Source organism: Pelodiscus sinensis, chromosome W (assembly GCF_052426305.1).
Source record: "Pelodiscus sinensis isolate ZL-2025 chromosome W, ASM5242630v1, whole genome shotgun sequence".
Classification (NCBI taxonomy): Eukaryota; Metazoa; Chordata; order Testudines; family Trionychidae; genus Pelodiscus; species Pelodiscus sinensis.
This window is the reverse complement of record NC_143084.1, coordinates 12,744,514-12,765,538: the sequence shown is the minus strand read 5'-3', so window position 1 is coordinate 12,765,538 and position 21,025 is coordinate 12,744,514. Positions and strand designations below refer to the sequence as shown.

The 21,025-nt window shown below is 58.6% G+C and overlaps 1 protein-coding gene across 3 annotated transcripts in view; it reads right to left on the bottom strand.

Annotated features, from left to right (window-relative positions):
• LOC102449237 (protein HIRA-like) overlaps positions 1–21,025 on the bottom strand; it is a 185,581-nt gene that overhangs the window by 11,848 nt on the left and 152,708 nt on the right. For all 3 annotated transcript variants that reach the window (XM_089775121.1, XM_075918057.2, XM_075918058.2), the window contains one exon: positions 367–489. In XM_089775121.1, the coding sequence (XP_089631247.1) occupies positions 367–489 (123 nt within the window). The remainder of the gene's footprint in view (positions 1–366; positions 490–21,025) is intronic.

Below are 21,025 nucleotides of genomic sequence, written 5' to 3'. Positions count from 1 at the left end.
CAAAGTGATACTCTATAAACATAAATGAGAAACACTGCACCAACAGGTAAAGAAGAATCATAAAAAGTAGAATTATTAAGCATAGTGTGCAGCCACCTTCCTACTACCCAAATAGTCCCTGAGCTAACCAGATACAAGGTTACAAAGGTAAAAAGTTTAAACAAACTCCGTATGAATTTGATTGACAGAGGAGAACTCCAACCCACTGATATTTCTGAAAATAACTAAGTAACTCAAGCATTTAGTCACATTGAAACTAGATAGCACAACAGAAGTTAACCCCAGACAATTCAGTTGACTGTATGTGAAGCAGAAACAGACCACTGGGCTGAACAGTGAACACAAATATAATGTCTAAATACATACTTTGATGTCCATCCCTGTATTATGGCTAAAGGTCCTGAACACAGCATGGCTTCTTGTGATGGTAAACTATTCCTGTAGTCTGCACATTGTGCTAAGGAGTCCTGTTTGTCAGAAACAAGGTTCCTGGGGTTGGGGGGAGGAAAAAACAGAACATAATATAAAACACTGAATAGTGCATCAGGTGGCAGATGACTGTTCTATTCTGATTTACACTCTATTTGCATTTTCACAATAACAAAAATGTTATTAAAGCTTATGTTAAAATTATATAAATACACAGGTTAAAAAAGAGTGCCTGTGCATTTTGGTATAGTGCTTAAATTATCCAAAAGTACAAAGATTAGTTCACAAGTCATACAATACATATAGTACATAATCAGCAATAACCCACATTTAGATTAATAAATGTAATGATACACACTGGTGCAATGTAGAAGGCTAAAGCCTGCTCACCTTATTTACACAAAAGTCCCATTGAAGTAAGTGGGATTAATCACATAGCCTAAAAAGGATTTGACTTAAGCTCTGGAAAGCAGATGACAAAATCCACCAGCACATTTTACAGGTTGCCATACCGAAAAGAAAAATTTACAACCCTGGTAGGAACAAGGCTGTATGGCAGGCATGTCAAACTCAAAGTCTACTGAGGGCCACACAAGCGAAAACTGATGGCTTTCAGGGCCACCAAAGAAACTGTACTTCTATCGGAAATTCATAATAATTTATTATAGATTGTTTTAGGTATATTTTATAATTTTTCAGGTCTTGTTTTACTATAATACAATAATTTGATCTGTAAAATTGTTATTTACCCATATAAAATAATTTTAATTTAAATATAAATTTAAGGTATTTAAGATACCTAACTTGTTTTGTTGAAATAAAAACAAGTATAGACCGTGGTTAATCAACTAGAACAGGCTTCTGTGAAAATTTCAGATACTTTGTAAGTTTGAGATTTTGCATAAACATATAATATTCATGCAACTGCAAAAAATTGACATTTCTTGATATAAAATTAATATACATTTTGTGATTTTATTTGGGAATAAATAAATAAAATATTCCCCTCCTCTTCCCCCAGAGCCAGGCACTCCCATACCCCTGTTCTAATCCAATCCCCCTCCTCTAACCTAATGCCTCCCCCCTCCCCCAGAGCCAGGCACCCCCCAGGCCCCCTTAACCTAATGCCTGGGTCCCGGAGCCGCTGCCACACATTTCTTCCTCAGGTGCTGGGGCAGTGTGAGCACAGCGGCCAGCTGTGAGCAGCTGCTTGATGCATGTGCAGAGCAGCCCGGGCCGTGAGCACGTGATGGAGTGCCCAGCACAGAGTGACCCGGCCGGCCGTGAGCAGTTGCTGCGGTGCCGTGTGCAGAGCAGCCGGTCGTCCGGCTGTGATCTGCACTTGGCCACGTGCTCTGAGCGGCCAGTAGGCCGCACTTTATTCTTTTATAAAAATGTAGTGGTGGGCCGCAAAAAATTTCAATTGGGCTGCATGCGGCTCACCAGGGGCTTGTTTGACATGCCTGCTGTATGGAAAAGACAGTTACCCATTTTCGTAATTGGTGTTCTTCAAGATGTGTTGTTCACATCCATTACAATCAGGTATACACGTGTGTCACAGCTCAATTCCCCAACTTGACACTCTACGTGCAGAGATGGGGGGGCCAGCTAGCAGAATAAACACTGTAAATCTAGTCTCTCTGATTCCCAGAGACAAACGTATTCAATCTCAGTCTCCCTGAGATCCAAAAAAGACAAGACTGGTTTCACGCTGCCACCACCCAAGTGATTATAAGAAAATATAAAATAAAAAAAACAAAAACAAACAAAAAACCCCCACCTTTTCCAGAGAGAAATCACCTGGGAATCTCCCTCTCTAAGGTAAGGCTCTTCCTCCTGCCCCCAAGCTCTGTTTTGCTTTGGGTTGAGAAAACAGAGGGAATCCACAAACAATGGACTCTACCCTTGTAACTAGACACTTAATCCTAAGGACACAACAATCAACCAATACCGGTTAATTAAAATAAAAAAAACACTTATCAAAACAAAACTACAGTTGCAAGCATGGTAAATTGGCTAGGTGGTAAATAGCCACAGTTTGATATATACTCTGGGAAAGCCCTGGGCTGTAATACTTAGTTACAAAAGAGAAAAACAATTAGCCAGCTCAGACATGATTTCCAAACCCCCAAACAAGGAAAACAATAAACCCTGCCGGACTATCTAAACTCTTCCCTACTTACACATTTCAAGAAGCCCGTTCTTGGAGAGAGAGAAACATCTCCCATCTCCCTCAGTACCTGGGAGAAACTGTTCTCATCTCAAACAAAGGAGACAGAGCGAAACCCCCCCCCCTTTCCCAGTTTGAAATTCCTACCTGCATTTTTATTGGCTGACTGCCTGACTCCGCCCTCCCCGTAGGTGTATCTTCAGTTGCTTAACACTTTCCTCACTCTTCAGGTAAGTCAGACTTTCCTTAGCAGCTCCAATTTATGACAGTGTGCATGAACGTCAGAAACTTTTTCCCCTAGCAGCTTCCCTAGGGTCGGCTGTGGAGACCCCTAGAACGGCGCTGCTATATCGGTACTTACATACATCACTGCCGACCCTACCCCTTCCCTCGGTTCCTTCTTGCCGGCTACTCCGACAGTGTAGAAGGAGGGTGGGTATTGGAATGGACGTCAACAGCACAGCTCGAAGAACACCAGTTATGAGAACATGTAACTGCCTTTTCTTCTTCAAGTGCTTCTTCACACTGATTCCAATCAAGTGACTCCTAAGCTGCTACATCATGGAGGTGGGGTCGGAGTTAGGAATCACTGACTGGAGCACTGCCCTACCGACAGCTGAATCCTCCCTAGAGAACCTATCAATGGCGTAGTGTGCGGTGAAGACGTATTGAGGAGCACATGGCCACCCTGCATCTCTCTAGGAGGGGGACCTGCGCCACGAATGCAGTGGTAGAGGCGGGTGCCCTAGTTGAGTGTCCCATCTGCACCAAACTATCCAAGAGGATATACACTGTGCAGAGACAGGCTCCCTTTTCATCCACTCCACTATTGCTACGAACAACTGGGTTAATTTCCTAAATGGTCCCGTGCAGTACATGTCTTGCGCCCAACGTGCGTAACACTCTTTGTCTAGCATTTGAGTGTTATTTCAGGTAAAACACTGGGAGGAAGAGGTCTTGACTAAGGTGGAATTGGGAGAGCGCCTTTGGTAAGGCCAGGTGCGGCCTAAGTTGAAACTTGTCCTTATAGAACACCGTGTACAGGGATTCCGAGGAAAGAGCTTGTAATTCAGACACCCTCCTCGCCGACACGATAGCCGCTAAGAAAGCCAACTTAGTGGACAGGTGAAGCAATGAACACTCAGCCATTGTTTCAAAGGGGGGGGTCCCATAAGTTTATTGAGCACCAAATTAATGTCCCATGTGGATACAAATGGAAAATATGGATACAACCTATGCAGCCCCTTCCTAAAATGGGTGAACGAACAGGGAACGTTGGGAGCACCTGGGGTGGAAAGCAGACACAGCCGCTAAGTGGACCTTAACAGAGGCAGGTGCCAGGCCTTCTGTTCGTAAGTGTAACAGGTAGTCCAGTACCAGCAAAATGGGTGCCCGCCTGGGGGAAAAACATCCCGGTCTGTGCCCCAGGAGAAAAACCTCCTCCACTTGGCTAAGTATGCTACCCTGGTGGAGTGCTTCCTGCTTCCCAAGAGAACCTCCTGTACCTGAGTTGAGCATTGAAGTTCTAACAGACTGAGCCATCTAGCTTCCACACCATAAGGTGGAGTGAGTGTAGGTGCGGGTGTCTCAAACACCCAGGCCTCAGTGTTGCGTAAGGTGGTCTAGGTACAAGGGAAGGGCTATCGGGGCCTCCACTGACAGGGTGAGACAGGTGGAGAACCAATGCTGACATGGCCACGCTGGCGCCAGTAGGATTAGGCATGCTTTGTTCCTGCGTGCCTTGAGCAGGAACCAGTGTAGCGGGGGACGTGTATAATAGCTGCCCCCTTCCCCCAATGAAATGCAAACGCGTTCGCCATGGAGCCAGGACTGCAATTCTGGAATGAGCAGAAATCTTTACACTTCTTGTTCTCCTGTGTGGCAAATAGGTCTAGACAGGGAGACCCCACCCCCCCACCTGCGGAAAACTGAGCGTAATAGGTCTGTTCTGACGGACCACTCGTGGACCATGAAAGTCCTGCTGAGGGCATCTGCAAGCGTGTTCTGATGTGAAGAGCCAAGTCTGCAGGGGACCACGCACCCTCAGTCCTTAGGTTCCCCAAGTGGGCTCCCAACCCAAGGTCCAAGGCATCTGTTACAAGTGTCAGTGGGGCAAATGCCACTCCTTCGCCCATACTGAGTGGGTACAACCACCATCTCAGGGTGGATATCACGCCTTGAGGGATGGACACTACCATGCCCAAGCTGCCCCTCATTGACCTGTAGACCGAGGTGAGCCACCCACCCCTCAAGGGGTCTGAGGTGCAGCCGGGCATATCTGATCACGTGGCAGCACGACACCATATGACCCAAAAGACTGAGGCACAGCCTCACTGTTGTGGTGGGGCACTGGGTGAGGGAGAATACCATATCCCTCATCACCTGAGATCGGACTTCTGGAAGGGTGGCTCGTCCCCAAATCAAGTCTAGAGTCACCCCAATGAACTCTACTCTTTGCACCGGACCTAGCACCGATTTCTCCTTGTTGAGGAGGATGCCCAGAGTCCTGAACAGCTCTAGGGTTAGTTTTACGTGCGTAAGGAGCTATTCCTGGGAGTTCCCTTTCAGTAGCCAGTTGTCCAGGTAGGGAAAACACCTGAACGCCCCTCTTCTGCAGGAAAGCCACCACCACCAACATGCACTTGGTAAACACTTGGGGGCAGTGGACAGGCCAAAGGGGAGTACTGCAAACAGATAATGTTCATTCAACACCGTGACTCTGAGGTAGCGCCTGTGGGTCTGGAGGATTGATATGTGAAAATCTGCATCCTTCATGGCGAGGGCAGCATACCAGTTGCCTGGATCCAGGCATGGGACGATGGTGGCTAAGGAGACCATACGGAACTTCATTTTCTGCATGTAGCAGTTGAGGTTTCTCAGGTCTAGAATGGGTCTCAGACCCCCTTTCGCCATTGGGATTAGGAAATAATGGGAATAGAACCCCCTTACCCTTGGGGGAACCTTTTGGATCGCCCCCAACGTGAGGAGCAACTGGACCGCCTGTCATAGGAGATGCTTGTGAAAGGGGTCCCTGAAGAGGGACGGGGGGGGGGGGGGGAGAGAAGAAGAGGAGAATTGTAGGGAGCATACCACTCAACCATGCAGAGGACCCAACGGTTCCAAGTAATGCTGGCCCACGCACGGTAGAAGTGGGAGAGCCTGGCTGAGAATAAAGGAAGGATCCATGGGAACTAGTGCCCAGTCATCGGGTAAACCTTCAGAAGCCCTTCTTGGGCCCTGGAGGAGTTATTCCCCTGGTTAGGTTGCTGATTTGGGGGGTCTCCTCCTATTGTTTCTGTTGCTCCTACGTGGCTGCTCCTGACTCTGTCTAGGCGCGAACCTCTGCGGAGGGGGCTGGGGCCTAAAAGGGCACCTCTGGGTAGCAGGGGTACGCATGCCCAAGGATTTCATAGTTGCCCGTGAATCCTTGAGCGAATGGAGCTTAGAGCCCATCTGCTGCAAAAACAAGCTCCTGCCCTCAAGCAGGAGGTCCTACAAAGTTTGTTGGGAACTCTGCAGGTAGGCCTGAAGCTTGTAACCACACTGACCTACACATGGCCACCCCTGTCAAAAGCATTCTTGCTGCTGAGTCCACAGAGTCCAGGGCTACCTGCAGGGAGGTTCTGGTTATGGTACATCCCTCATCCGTTAAGGCTCCAAACTCCTGCCGTGCATCTGGGGGAAGGAGCTCTTTGTGTTTAGAGCGCGCCTCCCAAGATTTAAATGCGTACCAACTGAAGATCGCCTGTTGGTTTGTGACCCTCAACTGCAGGCCCCCTGCCAAACAGACCTTTCTGCCAAAGAGGTTGAGCTTTTTTGCTTCCTTGGCTTCAGGTGCCAGCGCTTGCTGGCCTTGCCGCTCCCTCTCATTGATGGCTGACACCACAAGAGAGATGGGGTGGGGGTGTGAGAAAAGGAACTCGTACCCTTTGGAAGGGACGAAGTACCTCTCCACCCCTTTTGCCGTGGGCGGTAAGGAGGCGGGGGTCTGCCACAGGGTGTTGTAATTAGATTGAGTGGTCTTTATGATTGGCAAGGCCACCCCCGATGGACCCTCCTGTGATAAGATGTACACCATTGGGCCCTCCAGTTCTTGTATCCCCTTCATAGGGAGGTTCATGTTCTGGGCCACCTGGCGCAAAAGCTCTTGGTATGCCCTGTGGTCCTCCGGAGGAGGGCCTGCCATGGAGGTTGCTGCCACTGCTTCATCCGGGGAGGACGATGAAGCAGCCTGGGGTAGCAGTGGGTCCACTGAAGGCTCTGGGTGATGTTGGCCCCACGCCTCTCCCCCGTCTGTGCCAGTATCCCTTGACCTGAGGCCTGGTCCGTGGCCTCTCTTCTCAGGCTATCCCCACCGGGGGGGTCGTGACACTGTGGCAGAGGGTGCCCTCGACTGCCTGTCGGTCGCTGGGAGACTGAGATAGATAGCTGGTAGAAACTGCTGATCTGGAGGATCTGGGCATGCCCTGGGACTGGTAACATGGCCAGGGTGTCCAAGAAGGCCAGTATGTGTGTGTGTGTGTGTGTGGGGGGGGGGGGGGGGGGGGCAGCCACTGCGTCTGCCACAGTGCCAGAGGGTCACGGCCCCTTCAGTCACTGCAGGTTCCGTGGGAATGCGCCAACACCACGTCGGACTCAGACTCCAACAGCGAGGACCATGGCACGCCGGTACCATGTGGCTGGAAGCCTTTGGTGACCTGGAACAGTGCTGGGAGGGAGCTGTGCCGTCTGCCTCTGGACCTCAACGTGGTCCAGGACCAGGAGCGGGACCTCAACGCTGAGGGGCAGGGCATACTCGGTGCCAGCCATGACAAGTCTCCGCGCCTGTCGTGTGCCCGGTGCCGGGGATTCTGGCAAATTCTTCGGTGCTGGATGTGATGCGCTGGGCCGGAGGTGGTGAACCTTCCAATGATGAGGAGACTGACCTGCCTTGCTGCCACTCCAGGGATTGAGGGTGCTGCAGCATTGCTAGCTTACTCTTCGACTGGTGTGGCCTCAACAGTGATGGAGGCTTGTCCCACTCCATAGACGCCTCAGTCGCTGATATTTCTATGAGGTCTCGCGTGGCCTCATAGGTATCTGGCGTCGATGGGGAGTTCAGCACGTGCACCCGACTCCAATGTCCTGGTGACAGGCCTCATGCTGGATTTGACGGTGCTGCTTCTGGGGCCAGAGTCGATGGCAAGTTCTGGGCCTCGCGTACGGGGGGACTGCCTGCACCGTGCCAGGTCTTGCCCAAGTCATGTCTTATGGGGCAATCTGCCTCTGCCCTCTTTACAATCACGCGGTGTTGGCAAGGTTGATCAGTGCCTCGGGGACACAGGCGTTGGTGCTGGTGGGCTTCGGTGCTGAGAGTCTTTAGCGACACCTGTCTTTGGTGCAGTCTCGTGTACAGAGGCTGAAACACTGCGCACCGAGCTTGCACCTGGTGCCATCTTCTCCATCTGAGGAGGTCTCAGTGCTGCTTCCATGAGGAGTTGTTGGAGCCGGTATTCCTGATCTTTCCTTGCACAGGGCTTAAAACCCCTGCAGATTTTACACTTCTTGGTGCGATGTTCTTCTCCTAAGCACCGAAGACATGCATCACGTGGATCGCTGTTGGGCAGAAGTGGTTTGCACACAGTGCACGACTTAAACCCCGGGGCATTAGGCATACCCTGGAGCCCTGATGGCTAACTCTTTGTGGACAGCTGCCCACTCCTACTAGGAATTCTTTCAAGAAAACACAGCTAAGAGAAACGATATGATCAACTGTCGAGTGCTAGGGACTAGGAGCTTACCTAGGGAAGACAGCTAGAAAGTTCCAACACCGCCATGGATGGTGTAGGGATTCCGACTCCCCCTACAGCGTCGCCTGTCGTCGATTTTGGGGAATTGGCTCCGACGGCGGCGGCGCTATTCTATTCGGGTCGCTGTCCTCCGACAGTGCCCACACAGCTTGGGCTTTACCCCTTCCGGGGTAAGTTCGGGGCGTCCGAGTGCAGATGGAATAGTCTGGTGCCCTCTTGTTCTGTGCCCTTATTGTCGCCCCGTGACGTACCTTTCTCGCCGATCCCCGGCTACACATGTCCGAAACACCCCCTAGTCACTCTCTCAGGCGTTTCCTTCTTAGCTACTCCGGGAGAGGGAGAGGGGTAGAGAGGGGGGCCCGGGCCCACCCTCACTCCCGGGCCCCAGCCCAGGGCCCTAAAGGACATGGACCGGTTTTGGTCTGGGTCCAGCTGACATGGACGTCCGGCCGAAACCTGCCAATCTGCGGGGTTCTTATATGACCCCGCCCTGGGCTGCTACTTCTCCGTTCTGGCTCCCCTCCCCTGCTGCTGGCTTACCCAGCCCTCTGCGGGCCAGCCGCTCGTCGCTCCGGATGGCCTTCTGGACCCCGTTGCTCCACGGGTGTCTGCAATGTCCTGCCTTCCATGGCCGCGTGTTCGTGCCCTCGCCCATCCTCTGGGGTCGAAGGCTCCGATCTCTGGCGTTTGTCTTCCCGCCGCATCCCCCTCCCCTACACAGCTCAGGGGCGGCATTTAAAACTCCCACCACGCCCGGCGCCGGAGGGGGACGTTGTGACGGACCGGGCCGTGTCTGGGCACAACTGAGGGCGTCCGCTCAGGGCGAATTGCTCAAATCCGGGGCTACTTACAGCCCCCAGACTGGTGACCTCTCCAAATAGGCCACAAACCAGTCCCACAGAGTGCTTCAGCTGCCTGCCTGAAGCCTCCCGAGCAAAACCCCTCCGACACCCCAGCAATATCCGTGCCCCAGACCTCATACACAGGTGGGGGGGTCCTAGCACCCAATCCCACCTACCCCGAACAAGTTCTGTCCGGTTCCAGGAAACCAGCCACAGATCTCTGGCCAATTTATCCTTTGGACCTTACCCACAAATCACGCTGGGCCAATCCTTTAGCATCTAACAACTAAAGGTTTATTATTACAAGAAAGAAAAGCATGAGAGTAAGGTTATTAAAGTACAGTACGTTACATGCACCGAATCTCCCAGTTCTCAATGCAGGCTCTAGCAGAGATGTTGCAGCTGCTGGTTTAAAAGTTCTTATTGCACATCCTAAGATCAGGATGGGTCCACAGGTCTTTCGGGCCCTTCAATCCCTGCAATGCTGCCTCTGGGATGAAGTGCTGAGCTGAAGACAAAATGGCATCGACCACATGGCCTCTTTATACTCCTTCCTGGCCTCTTCTGGTCTCAGCCGGTCACCTGGTCAGAGGCCAATCTCTGTGTTTCCTGCTGGCTGCTCTCAGGTGACAGCCCCCATTCTTTGGGTGTGTCCTTGGCCCATCAAGTGCCATTGTCCTACAGGGCCTGGCTAATCAGCCTGTCCATAGCAATGCTTAATCACATGCAGAGAAATATTCTGCTTCCACACAGATTACAGATTCCTACCTACACACAGACATTATACACTCACATAAATAGCGTACATAAGATCAGAAAACAACAAGCTCCCATTCAATACCCCACATGGCTCCCTTTTATACCAATTTCTGGGGCCAACACCCCCACCTAGGGGTGCAGCAGCAATCTGGCTGCTTCCCTCCAATTCGGTAATGTGACAGACGTCATGCTGACGTCACCGGCTAGCTCCGCCCCTCCTGCAGCGTCCGTGCCGGGGCCGCCACGCCTGAGGCTGCCAGCTGGTCCGCGGCGCGCGTACACCCGGCACAATGCCGGTGCACGGCTCCCCGCCGCCCGAATAGGGCACTTGCTGCGGGGGCTTTAGTGCGTGGTTGCGGGGCCCCCTCACAGATGGTAAGAAGGAACCGAGGGAGGGGCATGGTCAGCAGAGCTATAAATGCACTGATATAGTGGCGCCACTCTAGGGATCTCCACAGTTGACCCTATGGGAAAAAGTTTCTGACGCTCACGCACACAACACACATACACCTTGTAGTAGGTCAGGAGTTACTGTCGTGGTCTCCTGCTCTGTTGATAACCAGAAGGCTGAGTGCGTATGTACTCAGTGATGTCTGCCGTGTTGACTTGCGCAATTAGTCAACACAGCAGACTCTGAGAGAGCCCCCCAAAGACCACAAATCAGATAAGGAGTGAAGGTGCCAGGCCAGGTTTATTAGGCAAAGTACAGTAATAGCGGTCAGTAGACTCTACCAAACCGCTACGCATATGTACCCATAACAATGGACTCAGCTCAATCAGTGGGAGGTCCCACTGTCCCCTCGGCTAGACAAAGACTGCCCCCTCCAGGACACCACTTTATACACAGATACAAACAAGTTACATATCACTCTTGACGTGTCGGTTACCACCCTCTGATGCAACTTAGATACCACCCACCACCATGCACCTCATGGTTCGATTAGAACATCTCTACCCATTATGCTGTCAGTTTAGACCCTTTCCTGAACCTGGGTCGGTAGCTGTGCGGAGTGTGGGTACCAAGGTCTTTCTTAACAAGCTGGTGGTACCATCCTTTTGGAATGTGCTTTCAACTTATGACCAGTACCAATGACTGTTTTACAGTTGGTACCTAGCACCAATTACTGGTGTACACCTGGGCCTATTACCAATTCGTGTTTTGCACTCTCAGCCCTGTTCGTGCCAAGTTCTGTGAGCAGGGGCCTGCCTCTTGCTCACAGCTTAGCTTTGCTTTATGTTAGCCATGTGTAGCGGCTTCCCCCTCGCCACAGCGCCACCTGCCGTCGAGTTGGGGAATTAGCACTGCTGGCAGGTGGCCAGATCCCTTTCAGGACACTGCCCTCCGGCAATGTCCACAACAGCCTGAGCTTTTCCCCCTTCCGGGGGGGTTTGTGATAGGCCGGTGGGCCTTCAGGGGGCGGCTCCTCTGCCTCCAGCACATTGGGAGACGTGCCTGCCTCCTTGCGTTACCGCGCCTTAAAACAGTCCAGGCGGGCGAGTCTCTTCCCGGCCTTCCTTCAGGTCGGGCCCAGAGGTAATCGTTCACGTGCCTGGCCTTGCTTCAGGTCCAGGCCGCAGAGAAATAAGCCCACCACTTGTCAGTCTATTTTCATACAGTTCTGGGCAGGGAAACCGTTCTAGTCCTGTCCCTTTAAGAGTTTCCGCCCGATGCATGGACGGTCCCAAACGCACCGTAGGTAAGTCCGGGCTCTTGAGCAGGGCAGGCAATCAATACTGTCTATTAGGTTTGGCCCTCGAGCAGGGCGGTCAACAAATACAGCAAGCAAAACCCAGGCTCTAACTCCGGGCGGGGTGGCCAATGGCAGCCAGGCCCTGACGCAAGGCATGGCTGCAACCAAACACCAGTTTGTAGAAGTTCCTCATTCAGGAGCAGGCCCGGGAGGTCACCAGCAGCAGCGGTGAGGGGGAGACTACCACCCGGTTAGGGGGTGGCGGGGGGGGCACGCAGGCCCACCCACCTCACTGCGCCCCGGCCCAGGGGCCCTGAATGCAGCAGTGCAACTGCGACTGGCTCAGCAGGGCCCCGGTCTGTAACCGGTCTGGCCGTGGGCTGCTCTCGCTGTGGGCTGCTCTCAGCCCGGGCTACCCCAGGGCCACTTCTTGTCTCCCCCTTCCCAGGTACCTGTAGCTCCAGCAGGTCCATCAGGGAGTCGAGGCGCCGTCATCCCCGCAGCGTCCGGCGGGCCCAATCCAGGGGTCAAGGGGTTGGAGCTTTGCAGTGTCCCGCACGCTCATCCGGCCTGGCGTTCCAGTACCCATCGGGGGTCCAGCCGGTCCACCAGGTCGGGCCCATCCTCTGGGTCCATGGGTGGTTCTGCTGGCGCACTTGGCCAGGCCTCAGTAGCCCGGGCAGGGAAGCCTTGACCAACCTCCAGGAAGGCAGCTGAAGGCAACCTAGCCCGGGTCTTAGCCTCCCCAAGCAGAAGCTCCGGACAAGCCTCCGGCTCCTTCAGAGGCTGGGCCCTGACTGAGCTCCCCGGCAGCCTTCTTATAGTCCTAGCCCCGCCCTTTGGCTTCCAGTCAGGTGAGGGGGCGGGGCTAGGCTGGGCCCAAAATGGCTCCCAGAAGGGTTCCTCCGGCTCAGTGGGGGCCATTCCACCCCCCTACACTTGTGAGAAGGAGGAGAGGCAGCGGGGTGCAGGGGCTGCCCTCTTCCTTCTCCCCCCACCCCGCTGGTTCCTGCTCCTGCACCAGCCGGAGCCCTCCCCACCCAGCTGCCTCCCTGCCTGCCCGCCCGTCTGCTGAGGCGTGCTCCCCGGACGTCGCTGCACCCCACCACCACCGCTACCACCACCACCACCACTGCTACCACCACCTGCTGCTGTTGCTGCCTGGGGGGAGAGGGGGGGCCTGCCAGCTGCCCTCCCTCTCCCCTCCACCATCACTCCAGAGGAGGAGGACCACCCCACCAGCACCTACCACCCGGAGGCCTTCCACCGCCGCCTGCCTGCTGCTGCTGCACCCCGCTGAGGGGGAGAAGAGGAGATCATCACCATCAAGAACTGTGGAGGGGGTTCGTTTACAGACTGAGTTTTTTCAATCTGCTCCGGGGTGGTGGTGAATTGAACTGCTAAAAGGGGGGCTGGAGGAGAGGCTCAGAGCCCTCCCCCCAGTCCAGTTGCCCCCCCACCCCACCCGCTGCCACCACCCCCAAGGCCCCCTCCACCACCCCTTACCATCTGGACTGTCTCTTCTCCCCCTGGCGGGGTTTGCTGCCCTGCCTGCCACCTGGAACTCTGCTGCAGCGGTGGGCGAGGTTGAGCCCCACACAGCGCTCGTGGGTGTGCTCCCTCCCCCCTCTTCTGGACTTGGCCCCCCTCCCTCAGCTACATCTGGCTGGGGGGCCACCCTTACCCCCGGTCACCCACCCTACCCCAGCAGCTTGGTTTTTCCCCCCACTGCCTGCCCCTCCCTGTTAGCTTAGTTTGGTTCCTTCCCTCCCTTCCCAAATCCACTTACCCACCACACCTGCTCCCAAAGTCATCTGCCACGCCCCTGCCCCAGCCAGCCCAAGAGTGTGTGTCCCGCCCCGCCCAGCTGTTGTTTGCCTCCATTTTATCCCTCCCCCCCCCCCCAGCCACCCCCCAGCCCTTGAGCACCACCCGACTTGCCTCGCCCCCTCCCTGCCCTGAGCGCTTGTGCCCCCCCTTTTTAGTTAGCCCCCTTGTTCACTGCACCTCCCCAACGGCCCCACAACCCCCTCCCCCGTATCCCAGTGCAGCCGGAGGAGCCGGCCCCCGCCCTGTACCCGTTACCTTGCCCCCTGTCTGCCCTGCCGGCACCCTCCTCCTCCGCTCCAGCCTTGCGGGGAGGAGTGGTTGCTGGCCCCTCGGTTCCCCTGCTCTATCCGCCCCTTTTGGTTCTCTCCCTCCCAGCAACCAGTCGGCGGGAGGGAGTAGTTGCCCCCCCTTTTTCCCCTTCTCCCCTTCCCTCCCAATTATACGCCCCCCCCACCCTTCCCTTCCCTTGCGTGCCCCCGCCCCGTATTAGCGCCCTCCTCCTCTGCTACAGTCTCAGCAGGGAGGTGAGGCTGCTAACTCCCCCCCCCATATCTTCAGTTGCCCTCCCCAAAACCAGCACCCTCCCTCTCTCCCACCCCCTCCATTTCAATCACCCTCCTCCCTCGCCTGCTGTCTGGTGGGGAGGAGCGGTGAACCCTTGCTCCCCTTCCTGTTATCTGTGCCTCCTTCCTACCCCCCCCTTCCATGATGGAGGCAGTCACTACCACGGCCCCCTCGCTACCACCAGGCCCGACAACCGCTGCGGCTGACCTCCCGACCCCAGGCCCGAGCTCCGCCGCCGCCACGGCCGCCGCTCCCTCAGACACGGGAGCAACCATCACCTCGGCCGGAAAAAAGGGCGGGGGGAAGAAAAAGGGCAAAAGCCCGGCCCCGAAGGCCAAATCCACCACGGCCAAAGCCGCCCCGCCCTCCGCAGCCCCTCCTTCCCCTGCTATCCCCTCCACCAGCTCTGGGGGTGACACAATCAAGACCCCCAGAGCGTACGCCCAGGTGGCCGCTGCCGCCCCCCCACGTGCCCCGTCATCAGCCCCGACTGCCGCCTCCAGCTCCATCCCTGGCGGCCGCGGCCCCTTTCCCACCATGACCAGGAGGCACGGCGTCCGCTGCCTCCTGGTCGCCGCCTCGCCCCACATGGAAACCTACGTGCGGGCGATGGCGAGGGTGGTGGGGGCCTCGGCCGTGGTGGCGGCCTCCAAGATGTACGGCAAGGCAGTGTTCTTCCTTGCCTCGGAGGCCGCCGCCCAGGAGGCGGTGGAGAGGGGCCTGGCGGTGGGAGGCGTGCATGTGCCCCTCGAACCTCTGGAGGACCTGGGCGTACGGGTGGTGCTCACCTCCGTCCCGCCCTTCCTCCCTAATGCCGCCCTGTTACCTTCCCTCTCCACCCTGGGGAAGCCCATCTCGACCATCAGCCCTCTCCCGCTGGGCTGTAAGGACCCCGCCCTCCGCCACGTCCTATCCTTCCGCCGGCAGGTACAGCTGCAGCTGCCGCCGGCGGCGCGTGGCGGGGAGGCGCTCGAGGGGTCCTTCATGGTGCCCTACCAGGGGGCCCATTATCGGATTCATTACTCCTCGGGGGAGACCCGGTGCTTCCTCTGCCGGGCGATGGGGCACATCCGGAGGGACTGTCCCTTGGCCCGGTCGGAGGAGGCGTCCGGGCCCCCCGGGGCCCGTAAAGGCGCCGGCCCCACCACCGCCGGCCCCCCTGGTAGTCCGGGATCCGCGGCCGCCCCTCCTCCAACCGACGGCCCTGCTCGGGAGCCAGAGGCGTCCCCCCTGGCGTGCCCGAGCGGGCAGGCGGGCCCCACCTCTATTCGGTCAGTCACCGCGGGGCCCGAGGAGGAGAGGGTGGCGCGGTCGCCGCAGGGCGAGGGAGAGGGCCCTCCCCGGGTGGAGGTATCCCCTTCCTTCCCACCCTTGCCACAACGCCGTCCCCGAACCCCAAAAGTGCCCCCCGGCCTTGCCCTCGCTGACCGGTCCTCCACTTCCACCTCGGAGGGCTGGATGCTCGTCGGGGGCAAGCGCAAAGCCCGCCGGTTGCGGACTCAATCTCCCCCCTCCGATGAGGAGGGCGGGAAGGCCCCCCTCCGAAAGATCCCGAGGGGGGCCGGCGCTGCCCAGAGCGCCCCCGACGAGCATCAGCGGGAGGCGCCGGCCGAGGAAGCCGCGGCAGCGAGGGGGGACGATGAAGTCCCCCCTGAGGAGCCTATCCACGAGGAGGCCTCTGATGGAACCCCCCCGGCCCCGGTTCCAACTGAGCCCCCCTCCGTCCCCGCTGAGGTAATTGTTGCCTCGGCGGCCGGAGGGGAAGGCTCCGGGGCCGAGGGGATGGAGCTTAGCTCCATCTTCGAGGAGATCGAGGCCCTGGGTCTGACCCCACTCACCCAGGGGGAGGACGACCCTCCGCCAGCGGGCCTCGGTCTGGGCGGCGACTCTATGGCGCCGCCCCCTCCTCTCCCCGATCCCGTGTCCCAGGTGGCTGACCCCGTCCTCACGCTCGGGGCGCCCCTGATATTACCCACTGGCCCGGCCGACTCGAGCGCCGGAACGGATGCCACCGAGCCCTCTGGGGCGACGGCTGGCGCCGAGCGGCCGGGTCCCGGGGTTGGGGGTGCCCCCTCTCCAGCTACCGAGGCGGGGCAGTCATCCCCCTTTCCCGTTGGGGGCCCAGCAGAAAATGCCATCCAGGCCGACGCCGAGGCATTAACACCTGCCTCTCCACTTGAGCCCGGCGTCGGCGCGGGCCCCCTTCCTGTTCCCGACCCCCAACTTCCCATTCGGGAGGCGCCGCAGCCCGGTGGGATTGCCACAGGGGACCCTTTCCAAGACCCCGTCCAGGATCCCGATTCCCTCCCACGTCCCGATCCTCCCCCTACTCCCGCTTCCGCCCTTTACGAACCCATCTCCAGCCCCGAGTCCTCCCCTGCTCCCGATCCCTTCCCTACCCCTACCTCTGCCCCATTCCCTGCCCCCGACCCACTGTCCGGCCCTGAACCTACCCCTCCCCCCGGCTCTGCTGTGGAGGTAACCCCTCCCTTGCCGTCCCCCCCTTCTTTTCCCATCCTGGTCCCCGTTATGTTGCCCGATCCGTCCCTACTGCCCCCCCAAACGTCCGCCAGTGCCACCCCCGCGAGGGCCGTCTCGTTCCCGCTAGCTGCGGGCGGCCCTTCGGGGGTCGTTTTGTATCCCCGGTCCCCAACCCGTTGGGGGCTGCCTTGTTCCCTCCGCCGCCTCCTTCCCTGCCGGGGTCGGGGGCGGGCAGCGCGGCGCCAGCAGCAACGGCGCCGCGTCGGGGATCGGATCCCTGTTTGCCCGTCTCCGTGGCCCGTGAGCTTCATCCGGGGGCCCGGACGGAGGAGAATCCTGGTTCCCCCTCGGTGCTGAGGGGCGAGCTGCGCCAATTCCTCGCGGATAACCGCGGGGCGAAAGGAAAGGTGCAGCTCGCCCTCCAGCGCTGGGGGGACTTCCACTCCATCCTCCAGGCCACTAGAGCCTTGTTGCAGGAGGGGAGAGGGACCAGTAGGCAGGACGACGCGGCCTACCGTCAGACCCGCAGGTTTCGGGACGCTCTCCTGACCTTCGGGTCGGGGAGCGGTCTGCTGCGGGGCCTGCGTGAGGCCGCCGACTCGCCTGTCCGCGAGGATCTACCCCAGCCCTCACTATGAACTGTACCATCCTCGCAACATTGAATGCCCGGGGCTGTAGGGCGGGTCTCCGCAGGAGCCGGGTGCTCTCCTTCCTTCGGGAGGGGGGGTACTCGGTGGTTTTCCTGCAGGAGACCCACACGACTCCAGCCGTCGAGGCTGGCTGGCGGCTGGAGTGGGGGGACGGGGTGTATTTTAGCCACCTCGGCGCCCACTCTGCCGGGGTGGCCACCCTGTTCTCCCCTGCCCTACGGCCCGAGGTGCTGGGGACCGCCGAGGTTGTCCCGGGCCGCCTGCTGCACGTCCGGGCCCGCGTGGAGGGGCGGACGTTGAACCTGGTCAACGTCTATGCCCCGAACGCGGGCCCGGACCAGGTCACCTTTTATCGGCAGGCGGCCACCTTCCTCGGCACTCTGGATCCTCGCGAGGGCCTGGTCCTGGGCGGGGACTTCAACACCACCCTCGATGACCGGGACCGTGTAGGACTCGCGAACTGCCAGGCCGCGGCGGACGTCCTCAGGGAGATAGTGGAACATCACTCCCTGGTGGACGTCTGGCGAGACCACCACCCGGACGACAGTACCACCTTCACTTACGTCCGGGTGGGGAAAACACGGTCGAGCCACTCCCGGTTGGATCGCATTTACCTGTCGCGATTCCATCTGGCACGAGCCCACTCCTCCAGCATCCGGCCGGCCCCGTTCACGGACCACCATTTGGTGTCCGTGAAGGCCTCTCTGACTTCGGAGAGGCTGGGGCCGGCCTATTGGCATTTTAACAATAGCTTGCTGGAGGACGTGGGCTTCGTGGCGTCCTTCCGGGAGTTCTGGCAGGCCTGGCGGGGGCAGCGGCCCGCCTTTCCCTCGGCGCGGCGATGGTGGGATGTGGGGAAGGTGCGCGCCCGGCTCTTCTGCCGTGACTACTCCCGGGGCGCCAGCCGGCGGAGGGATGCGGCGATAGAGCAGCTGGAGCGGGAGGTCTTGAAGCTTGAGAGGCGCCTGGCGTCCGCCCCTGAGGATCCACTCCTCCGCGAGGCGTGCCGGGAGAAGCGGGAGGAGCTCCGAGCCCTGGAAGATCACAGGGCCCGGGGCGCTTTCGTTCGATCCCGCATCCACCTCCTTCGGGAGATGGATCGCGGCTCCCGCTTCTTCTATGCCCTGGAGAAAAGGAGGGGGGCAAAAAAGCACGTCACCTGCCTCTTGGCGGAGGACGGCACCCCCCTCACGGATCCGGTGGAGATGCGCGGAAGGGCCAGGGCCTTCTACGCCAGTTTGTTCTCCCCGGATCCGACCGAAGCCGACGCCTGCAGGGCGCTCTGGACCGAGCTCCCGACGGTCAGCGCGGGCGACCGAGACCGGCTGGAGCTGCCTCTCACTCTGGCCGAGTTCTCGGAAGCCCTCCGTCTCATGCCCAACAACAAAACCCCGGGCATGGACGGGCTGACCGTGGAGTTCTACCGCGTGTTCTGGGACGTCCTCGGCCCGGACCTCGTCACCGTCTGGGCCGAGTCCCTGGAGAGCGGGGTCCTCCCTCTGTCGTGCAGGCGAGCGGTGCTCGCCTTACTGCCGAAGAAGGGGGACCTCCGCGACCTACGGAATTGGCGTCCCGTCTCGCTCCTCAGCACGGACTACAAGATCGTAGCAAAAACCATCTCGCTGCGACTGCGGTCCGTGCTGGCGGACGTGATCCATCCCGACCAGACCTACACCGTCCCGGGCCGTAGTATATTTGATAACTTGTATTTGGTCCGGGATCTCTTAGAGCTCGGGTGTAGGGACGGCTTGTCGTTCGCCCTCCTGTCCCTGGACCAGGAGAAGGCGTTCGACAGGATGGACCACGGGTATCTCCTGGGCACCCTGCAGGCCTTCGGCTTCGGGCCCCGGTTTGTGGGTTTTCTCCGGGTGCTGTACGCCCTCGCGGAGTGTTTGGTCAGGCTCAACTGGACCCTGACCGAGCCGGTCAGCTTCGGGCGGGGGGTACGTCAGGGGTGTCCGCTGTCGGGCCAGCTGTACGCTCTGGCGATCGAGCCCTTCCTCTGTCTCCTCCGTAGGAGGTTGACGGGGTTGGTGCTTCGGGAGCCGGAGCTGCGGCTGGTCCTGTCGGCGTACGCCGATGACGTGCTCCTCGTGGTCCAGGACCCGGGCGACCTGGCGCGGGTGGAGGCTTGCCAAGCCGTCTACTCGGCAGCCTCCTCCGCCCGGGTCAACTGGGTCAAGAGCTCTGGCCTGGTGGTCGGGGACGGGTGGCGGGCCGGCTCCCTCCCACCCGCGCTTCAGGCCATCAGGTGGAGCGCGGGTCCGCTGCTCTATCTGGGCGTTTATTTATCCGCCACGCATCCCTCTCCGCCGGAAAACTGGCAAGGTTTGGAGGCCAGGGTGGGTGAGCGGCTGCGGAGATGGACGGGACTGCTCCGGTGTCTCTCCCTTCGCGGGAGAGCGCTGGTACTCAATCAGCTGGTCCTGTCCATGCTCTGGCACCGGCTCAACACCCTGCGCCCGGCCCCGGAGGTCCTGGCCAAGCTCCAGAGGGCAGCTTTGGGGTTCTTTTGGCCAGGACTGCACTGGGTCTCTGCAGGGGTCCTGTCCCTCCCCCTGGAGGAGGGGGGTCAGGGCCTGGTCTGCATACGCAGCCAGGTCCGGACCTTCCGCCTCCAGGCCCTGCAGAGACTCCTCTTCAGTGCAGGTAGTCCGGCATGGGGCACCTTGGCGCGCGCTTTCCTCCGCCGCCTCCGAGGGCTCCGATACGACCGGCAGCTCTTTTTTATCCATCCGAGGGGTCTTCCGCGAGACCTCTCAGAGCTGCCGGAATTCTACCAGGACCTCCTCCAGACCTGGAAGCTGTTCTCGGCGACCAGGTCCGTTGTGGCCTCCGAGGGGGCAGACCTCCTCGCGGAGCCCCTGCTCCACAATCCAGCCTTGTGCGTGCAGGTGGCGGAGTCTCCCTCGGTGCGCCGGAGGCTGATCCTGGCAGAAACCACCACGGTCGGAGACCTCCTGGACTACGACAGGGGGGACTGGGTGGATCCCCGAGCGCTCGCTCGGCGCATGGGGCTCTCCACCCCCCGAACCCCTCTGCGCCTACTCCAGGAGGTGAAGGCGGCTTTGCCGCGGCCCGCTCTCGACTTCCTGCAGCGGTCCTTGCGAGAGGGTACACCCCGCCCCTCCCCTCCTGCAAAGCCTCCGTCCCTGATTATTGGGCCCCTGTTCCACGGGCCCCCCCGGCCTCCCCACCCCTGGACCCCCAGCCGGCTGCAAAATCTGCAGCCGGTCTGTTTCCAAGCCGCGCCAAGGCAACATCTGTACACGCTCGTGCTCCACACCCTGCATTTCCCCACCCTCGTGTCCCGCCCTGATACCAAATGGCGGGACTATCTAAGACCCGTAGAGGGAGGGGAACCCCGGTGGGCCAGCGTCTATTCCGATCTAATTCCGCGGCCCATCGGGGACATCAGTTGGCGGCTCCTTCACGGAGCCGTGAGCACGGGCGTGTACTTGGCGCGGTTTACCCCCATCCCAGACACCTGCCCCTTCTGCGGCGTGAGGGAGAACCTGGCGCACGCCTACCTCGAATGCGCCAGGTTGCAGCCCCTATTCCGGCTCCTCCAGAACCTCTTATTGAGGTTCTGGCTGCACTTTTCCCCCCACCTATTCATTTATGCACACCCTATCCGTGGCCCCACAAAGTCGCGAGACCTCCTCGTCAACCTCCTCCTGGCTCTAGCTAAGAGCACCATCTACAATACCAGGAGGAGGATGCTAGACGAGGGGGTTCTCTGCGACTGTGGGGCCTATTTCCGCTCCTCCCTTGTGTCACGAATCCGGGCAGAGTTCCTCTGGGCGGCGTCCACTGGCTC